The sequence below is a fragment of the Neomonachus schauinslandi genome, chromosome 10 (assembly GCF_002201575.2).
Source record: "Neomonachus schauinslandi chromosome 10, ASM220157v2, whole genome shotgun sequence".
In the NCBI taxonomy this organism is placed as follows: Eukaryota; Metazoa; Chordata; class Mammalia; order Carnivora; family Phocidae; genus Neomonachus; species Neomonachus schauinslandi.
This window is the reverse complement of record NC_058412.1, coordinates 95,119,799-95,128,851: the sequence shown is the minus strand read 5'-3', so window position 1 is coordinate 95,128,851 and position 9,053 is coordinate 95,119,799. Positions and strand designations below refer to the sequence as shown.

The following is a 9,053-nucleotide window of genomic DNA, read 5'->3' as shown; positions in this document are numbered from 1 at the left end:
ACCTGAGCCGAAGGCAGACGCTTAACCGGCTGAGCCACCCAGGTGCCCTGAGCAGTCGAAATTATATTTAAAGGCTCTAGTAGCTCTTTTCTTCCATTAACAATGGTAATGTTACATTTTTTTTTCTGATAATGTGACTGGATTTTGAATCCCAAAGAACTCAGTCACACTAAGTATTTGGAAACGATGAAACTCATCTATGATTTGGGCAAGCTTGGTGAGGGGCCTTACTGCTGCCCCCGCTGAGATGTCACCAGAAGGCCCACTGAGCTGCAAACGAAGAGACATTTCTTAAATATGTGAGCAAGGATTCAGGACCACTCCCAGCAGCAGTAGTGACAGGAGCTGTCCCCCTCCCCCCAGGGCCCAGGGGTTCCCATCTTAAGGCTCCCTGGCGGGGATACTCCAACTTGCATTATCGCCACCTGCCTGGCTTTGGTGCAGCCGTGATACTAATTCTTTGTCTCAACCAGAAAGCCAAGGAGGTAGCAGACATATCATCGTACCCATAGTACAGAGGAGGAAGCTGAGGCCCCAAAGGTCAGGGATTATCCCCCGAGTGAAGCCAGAATCCCTGCTTCCCACCTCTTTGTTCCTGCAGAGCCTGGCTCACAGAGACTATCTTCTGAGAACAATATTCTGCTGGATGCTGCAAGGCTCTCCTATCAAAAGGAGGAATGGAAGACCCAAAATCAGAATTCCAAGGGGCCATATGAATGGGGCACATCTCTCAGAAGTCCATTTTCCAGTGAACATCCCAGGGAGGTGATTGCTATTCTCCCAGAACCTATGGAGGGTTCCTGGGGGATTTTTCTGTTTTCTTGTGGTTCTCTCTCCCTCCCCTCTCCCATCAGTGCCTAGTCCTCTCCTCCTCTTTCCTCTCCTCCCTCTCTTGCTTAACTCTCTCCTCCCACTTTTTAAGTCGTTAAAATACAGGATTGGAAGATTCTAGATACACATATTCTCCTTGTATCTATTGACAGAAGATATATGTTCTCTGTTTTAAACTTTAAACCAGGCAAATTTAATCTTTTATGTCTTTGAAAACAAAATTAAAAACCAATTAGGTTGCTCTGTAACTTTCTGGCTGTGGGCTCTGGGCAAGTTATATACCGCTCTGTGCCTCAGTTTCCTCACCTGTAAAATGGGGACACAAACAGCACCCATTTTGTAGGGTCATTGTGAAGATGAAATGAGTTGATACATATAAACAGTCTTTTTTCACCTTCTTTTAACAGCTTCAGTGAAATTATTAATATATCATAAAATTTACCCTTTAAAGTACCCAATTCAGTGGGTTTTAGCAGAGTCAAGAGTTGTGCACCCATCCTCATGATCTAATTCTAGAACATTTTCATTACCCCCAAAAAGAAACTCATTTGCCATTACTCCCCATCTCCCAAATCCCCCAGCCCTTGGCAAACAGGGATTTGTCTATTCTGGACACTTTAAATAAATGGAATCATACAATACCTGATCTTTGGTGCTTCTTTTACTTAGCATAGCGTTTTCAAAGTTTCAAGGTTCATCCATGTTTTAGCATATAGCATATTTTTTTTTTTTTTTTTTTTGGCATTCTTAAATGAACTTTTTTTTTAATTAACACATAATGTATTATTTGTTTCAGGGGTACAGGTCTGTGATTCATCAGTCTTACACAATTCACAGCGCTCACCATAGCACATACCCTCCCCAATGTCTATCCCCCAGCCACCCCATCCCTCCCACCCCCACCACTCCAGCAACCCTCAGTTTGTTTCCTGAGATTAAGAGTCTCTTATGGTTTGTCTCCCTCTCCGGTTTCGTCTTGTTTCATTTTTCCCTCCCTTCCCCTGTGATCCTCTGTCTTGTTTCTCAAATTCCTCGTATCAGTGAGATCATATGATAATTGTCTTTCTCTGATTGACTTATTTCACTTAACATAATACCCTCTAGTTCCATCCACATCACTGCAAACGGCTATATCAGTACTTCTTGTCTTTTCTTTTGATGTGTGTATATGTGTATGTATAATTTATTTTTTCTTCTTGGTGCTTTAAAATTTTTCTTACAATTTCTTTTCTTCCTAACTTTATTGAGGAATAATTTACAAATAAAAATTGTTTATATTTATGGTGTACAATGTGATGACTTGATACATCTACACATTGTGAAATAATGACTGCAATCAAACTCATTAACACATCCATCACTTCAAATTGTTACCTTTTTGGTGTGTGGTGAGGACACTTAAGATCTACTCTATTAGCAAATTTCAAGTATACAACACAGTATGATTCACTCTAGTCACCATGCTGTGCATTAGATCCCCACAACTCATTCGTCTTATAAATGAAATGGTCAACAGGTAGATGAAAAGGTGCTCGACATCACTGATTGTCAGGAAAATCAGAAGACACAAATTATAACCACAAAGAGGTATCACCTTACACCTGTTAGAGAGGCTGTCATCAGAAAGACAAGAAGTAAGAAGTGTTGGTGAGAATGTGGAGTAAAGTAAGTAGGAATGTAAACTGGTGCAGCCGCTATGAAAAACAGTATGCAGATTCCTCAAGAAATTAAAAATAGAACTATCATGTGATTCAGCAGTTGCACTTCTGGGTATACATCCAAAGGAAATAAAATCAGGATTTTGAGGAGCTATCTATACTCCCATATCAGTTGCAGCATTAATAGCCAAGATATGGAAACACTGTAAGTGTCCACTGACAGATGAATGGATAAAGAATATCACACACACACACACACACACACACACACACAGGAATATTATTCTGCCTTGAAAAAGAAGGAAATCCATTTGCAACAACATAGATGAACCTGGAGGGTATAATGCTAAGTGAAGTAAGCCAGACACAGAAAGACAAATACTGTATGATCTCACTTATATGTGGAACCTAAAAAAGTCAAAGTCACAGAAGCAGAGAGTAGAAGAGTGGGAGCTGGGGGTGGAGGAAATAGATCCTGGTAAAGAGATAAACAGCTTTGAAATGCATGTAGCACATTAATGTGCTAAGTGCCAATATTATGAAGTGATTTTTTTTAACCCTCTCTGTGGGTGGGTGGGTCTCAATTTTATGCCTTCTACCTTGTAGTAGGAGCTCTGCGATTATTTCAGGAGCACCTCTTACTGAGATTCTCCAATGGTTAGGCAGGACTTTTCCATTTAGTTGGCATAAGTGATGATTTACCATTGAGAAAAAGAGAGTGAGGAATTCAAGACCAATCAGCACCTGGCTCCTGGAGGACAGTTGCTGGAAGGTTCTGACAGAGAACTGGGTCTTGAATCTTCTATATTAGGTGATACTGACTCTGGAGCAGGAATCCACACCCATACTTAACTTTGGGGAACAGTTCATTGCTGTCTTAGCTTGGGCCGCTGTAACAAAAATACCAAAGACTGCATGGCTTAAACAACGGAGATTTGTCAGTTATGGAGGCTGGGAATTCTGAGATCAGGGTGCCAGCCTGGTTGGGTTCCAGTGAGGGCCCTTCCTGGTTTACAGACAGCCGTCTTCTTGCTATGTCCTCACGTGGTGGATAGCAAGCTTTAGTTTCTTGCTCTTCTTATAAGGACACTAATCCATCCTGGGGGCTCTACCCTCATGACTTTATCGAAACCTAACTACCTCCCAAAGGCCCCATCTCCTATAACTAAGGGGTTAGGATTTCAACATAAGAGTTTTAGGAGGGGACACAAACACGCAGTCCATAACGAATGCTACTTGTTAACCGTCTCCCTGTCTTTTTTTTTTTTTAAGATTTTTTAATTTATTCATTTGACAGATAGATACAGCGAGAGAGGGAACACAAGCAGGGGGAGTGGGAGAAGGGGAAGCAGGCCTCCAGCAGAGCGAGGAGCCCGATGAGGGGCTCCATCCCAGGGCCCTGGGATCATGACCTGAGCCAAAGGCAGACGCTTAACGACTGAGCCACCCAGGTGGCCCTCCCTGTCTTTTTTATTGTGATTATTGGATATAGGGGTCTGCAGTCATTCTCTCATTTCAGTCATTTATGTGACAGTAATCACACAAAATACCCTGTCAAGGGTCATAAATATTTAAATAGATAATCTACTTTTTCATTTGACATTGTTAACACATAAAGGATTTTTAAAAGTAGAATAAAACTACATTTAAAGAAGACAAATTGAAAAATTAGTCACAATAGAATGAAAGGCCATCTAACTCTGACAAATTCTAAGGCCATGTAGCTCTGCTGAAGGCTCACTGACTCAGAGAAAAATATCTGGAGTCCACCACAAGTAAAAAGCAGTCCAATATAGTTTTTTTTTTTCTATTAGAAAAGTATACAAATATACTTGAATTAAAGTTCTTCTAACTCCACGGTCTATTAAGGCAGGAACCCAGTTTTCCAATTCAGTGGTACATCCTCCTCTGGCTGAGAAAAATACTGTGGACAAAATGTGATTTGAAAAGAGTATTTAAATTTTTTTATTTTATTACATTTCTTAAGAGCAATAATCAGGGCGCCTGGGTGGCTCAGATGGTTGGGCGTCTGCCTTCGGCTCAGGTCATGATCCGTCCTGGGATCGAGTCCCGCATCGGGCTCCCTGCTCCTTGGGAGTCTGCTTCTCCCTCTGCCTTTCTCTCTCGCTTTGTCTCTCATGAATAAAAAAAAAAAAGAGCAATAATCACCTCATGCCATTTATGCTGAAATAACAGAAACTGGAATAGCAAGGCACTACAGAAATGAATGATGGAGAAGCCCTTGGGTGATCCTAACCAAGACATGGCCCTAATCAACATTGTCCACAGTTGTTTCCATAGGAAGAAGCTTACTCCCTGTGAATTCCAGTGGGAAAGAATGACTTAATGGGAATACTCTTCATTGTCTGCTCTATCAGATACTTTATAGTTTCTGGAAAGCCAAACTTCTTTCTACCATAAGGAAAAGTGAAAATGATGTCTTGCACAATGCCTGACGCATTCTATCATTCATTCATTCATTTATTCATTTTCCTAGTAATGTGGGAATCGGGAATCCTGTCTTATTGGTGCGGGAACTGAAGTTCCAAAGGTATAAAGGTGATCTCTTAAAGATTACACGGGAAACAATTTGACCAGCGCTTTTCTTATCAGGAGGCAACGAGGCATCGCTGCTCAGTTAGCATGCTCTTTAGCCAGAAGACTTTCGGTTTTAAGAAAAATCAGAGCCTGACCAGGCAGCACACAGCATCAAGATGAAAACAGGTGACAGTGTCTACAACATTTAATTATGAATCTTCAAGCAAGAACTCCATCTTCTGGTGGCACCTGCCCCTCCAAAAGGGCAATGAGGCTGCGTTTGGGGAAGCTGGTATGGAGCAAAGGACCCGGCTCACCGTCGCGCTCAGAGGGGACAGGTGTGTGTGTGCGTGCCACGGTCGGGAGGAGAGGCAGAGGCACTCCTGCCCCATGACCGCACCCGCAGCCACGTTTTCCGCGGAGCGAGACGCCGCTCGGCTCTCGATTGCTCGCGCCTGGCGCGGCGGGCGGCGCACCCGGAGGCCGGGGCTCTGCGCTCGAGCGGTCGAGCCTGACCCGTACCCGGAGAGAATCGCTCAGCGACTGCCCCGGGCTCGGGGCGGGTAGGAGGAGGCCTCAGTGGCCGGCGCGGGGATGTCGAGGAGCTCGAAGGCGGTGCTGGGCCTCTCGGTGGTGCTGACGGCGGCCACCGTGGCCGGCGTGCATCTGAAGCAACGGCAGGACCGGCAGGTCGGTGTCACGTGACCGCCTCTTCCGGGGCCCGCGCGCGGTGGCCGCGGCGACGGCGACCTTGGGCCCGCTGGTCTCTCTCCGCGTGGTTCTCCGCTGCTCCTCGTCTTTCCCTCTTTCGTGGGCTCCGCGGCGGCGCGGCCCGCCTCCTCCGCGCTCTCGCGACTGCGGCCTGGCCGCCGCCCGCCGGGTCCTGGGCGCCGCAGTCCCCGCGGCCGCGTGCACCGGGAGGCCCCGGGCGACCCCGTCCTGGCCGGCGCCTGGGAGCCCCGGCCCTCGGCGCTGCAGCCGCCCGGCTCCCGCTAAGGCCCGCCCGCGGCGTGGTCGGCGGTCCGGTTCCCAAGTCACCGCCAACCTGCAGTGACACCGACCTTTTAGCGTCTCACCTGGGCTGCTGCAAAGTCGAAGCGGGGAAGGGGTTTGCGTGGGGTGCACTCAGCAAGTTGTCGGCCTCTCCCCAACCCCAGGCCCAAGGTTGAGGCTCAATCCTAATGTGTTTCAGTGCTAGTGAGATTTTATCCCAGGATTAAGGAGGCTTCCCCGCATTCACTTTCCGTGCCTTTGGCCAAGGTAATTTGATGGATGCTTTTTTTTTTTTTTTTTTGTCTTTTGTCTTTTAAGGAGCAGTTTGCTATGGAAACCAGATTCCGGGAACTGGAGATACCAGCCTGCATATTTTCTTTTTTTCGGTACTTGTATTTCTGGAAATAACCGTGACTTACTGATGGGTAGAATGGCCGTCCATTCTGTGTCTCTCAGTTCCTATTTTCTTTACTCTAGTTGGCGCATGTTTAATGACCGATCTTTGTGTGTTAGGCACCACACTAGGCACGTTGAGAAACAAAGATAAGGAAGGACAGGCGTCCCTGAGTCTGTAACTGATTCACAGCAATGCGGAACATTGAGTGTGAGAACAAGCAACTAGGTCAGCGCGTGTGTTAGGGTTGAGCCTAGTTTGCTAAGGGTGGAAATGAACTGGATGAACTAGTAAACAGTCTTTTCTTGCATTGGGCTGAGCAGTGTGCTTGGTATACAGAGATGAAGCAGATGAGGTCTTTGTCCTTGTTGTTCACAGTTTGTGGAAATCAGAGAAAGGTGTGATGGTGTAAGAATTTTGGGGAGGGGGTGTTGGGATGAATCATGACAGGGTGTGAAAGGTTAGAGATTTGGGAATAAAGTATGGCTTCTGAGGGGGGTAGCTTTTGGAACACAGGAGAGTTCCTCTTCTAAGAAGTGAAAGGAAATGAGGGTGATCAAAAGAAATTTGAGATGGAGTAGAGGATTTAGCTCTGAGGTCAGTGAAGGCAGAGATTTTCAAAGAGTATGGGGTAGGATGGGTAAGAACTTGGTTCTGAACTAGCCACACATCTCATGTTCCTGGGAAGTTTTTTACAACCTAACCTACTCCAGACTTCTTAAATCAGAATCTCTTGGAGGTGGGGGATCCAGCTTAGGTATGTTTTAAAAGCTACCCAGGGAATTCTAACATGCAGGCCGGGTTGAATATCACTGTGCTAGAGAATGGAAGAACAGAAAGAGCTAGATATTTGGAAGTTAGGTGAAGAGAAGATTGACCAGAATAACCTGTGTTTATTTTACATCCAGTCATTCACCGTGGACTTTCTTTCTCGCCTGGGAGGGAGTAAAACAGATGATTGGACACTGTGGGTGTGTTGGAAGTTTCAAGGAAGCAAGAAATAAAATAATGACTGTAGTTTACTATCATTTTTGACTGTCTGCCACATACCAGGTACTGACATTCATCCTTACAGGAACCCAGCAAAAAGAGTAGTGCTATATGAGTAACGGTCAAGAGGTCTTGGTGGTTAGGAAGACAGTTAAGTGGAAGTCACAGGCAATCAGCATATATTGAAACTTGGAGGAAGGTAGCAAATGGTGGCCGGAGAATAGCTCCTAAGTCATATGCTTAAGTCTGAGAGAAAGGAAGGGTGGGAGCTCAGAGGCAGGTGTGGGAAGAATGATTCCAGCCAATGGTGTGCGCTTTGGGAGGTGGGGTGGGAGTGTGGGTGGGTGTGTCATGGTTCATGGAGCACAGGACCAAACACCGGGAGAGGGAGGAGTCAAATGTCTCTGGAGATGTGGTCAAGGAGCAGTGTTCCAAAAAGTTGGTTTTCAGTTGTATTGTCTGTTCCAGGACTCTTAAATTCCCCAGACTCCTTGGTAAGAGCAAATGACACTCTAGGCTTGGAGGAGGTCCAGCAAGTAGGTACTTTGTGAGTTTTTAAAATAGACCTGATAGTTTAAAACAAAAAAACAACCCCAAGCCTGGGCCCCACCCCCATTAATTCTACCTCACAAGGCCACTGTTAAAAAAAATTAGAGTATTTTGTGACCTAAAAACTGTAAAATGGTAATTATTAGTAATGACTGGATTTTTGCTTTAAAAAGTCTCACCTTAAGTGCTAGGTCCATGTTCTGGAATTTTCTGCCTGTCTTTAGTGCTTATCAAAGTAACTACCACTGATGGGCCTTTATTTTTTTGTCTGGTAGTAGCAGAGTCTCGGTTATGTAACTGGTTGGTAATTCTTTATAATTTTTGCTTCTTCTCTTTACACACTAGAAAAAACCAAGTTCTTTCCTTTCTTGCATCCTATTTAAATTTCAGTAACCTTTTTTCTTTCTTTGATGTTTATTATTCAGTGAGGATAATTGCTAACATGAGTGTAGTTCATAGAGTTACTGTGGTAAATCTCACCAAGTCTTTTAAAGCATTGAGTATCAATTAAGCTTTTAAAGTTCAACACAGGAGCAGTTTTTTCCTTTTTAAGTTAATGTTATTTCCCATTAAGTTTCTATATTGAATGTTCAGGAATTTCTTAAAATAATGGTAAGAAGTCATTTTAGTGATAACACTAGTGGAGCACACTACCAAATTAATCTGATGGTTTATTACATTTTACATTTATGCAGAAAGTTGAAATAGTAATTGGGTATTTGGAGTCTGAAAGTTTTCAGTGTATTTTAGTAGCACTGTTACTCGGATTGAATGGCACGAGGATGGGAACCACCTGTTCAAGGTGTTACTGAAATCTGTTTCTTACGTTTTTAGAGGCTTCATGATGGAGTGATCAGAGACATTGAGAGACAAAATCGGAAAAAAGAAAACATTCGTCTTTTGGGAGAACAGATTATTTTGACTGAGCAACTTGAAGCAGAAAGAGAGAAGATGTTATTGGCAAAAGGATCTCAAAAAACATGACTTGAAATGGATGTCAAATATTGATGGGACAGTGTCAAGTGTGGGTGTGCGAGTGTGGATGGAGAATAGCTTAGTGAGGTCTTTAACCTTTTTTTGGTCACTGTCCTTTCCAGCTT

General features: G+C 44.3%; 1 protein-coding gene across 1 annotated transcript; it reads left to right on the top strand.

The window, feature by feature from the left end:
• Positions 1 to 5,498: 5,498 nt before the first annotated feature.
• On the top strand, positions 5,499 to 8,958 carry LOC110589976 (protein PET117 homolog, mitochondrial). The gene is made up of 2 exons (XM_021700651.2): positions 5,499 to 5,717; positions 8,788 to 8,958. The coding sequence occupies exons 1-2, from the start codon at positions 5,622 to 5,624 to the stop codon at positions 8,935 to 8,937; spliced, it is 246 nt and encodes an 81-aa protein (XP_021556326.1). The 5' UTR covers positions 5,499 to 5,621; the 3' UTR covers positions 8,938 to 8,958.
• Positions 8,959 to 9,053: the final 95 nt, after the last annotated feature.

Coding starts and splice junctions, on each gene's coding strand:
- LOC110589976 (XM_021700651.2), top strand. CDS start 5,622: ATGTCGAGGAGCTCGAAGGCGGTGCTGGGCCTCTCGGTGGTGCTGACG. Junction 5,718..8,787: donor AGCAACGGCAGGACCGGCAG/GTCGGTGTCACG, acceptor TTACGTTTTTAG/AGGCTTCATGATGGAGTGAT.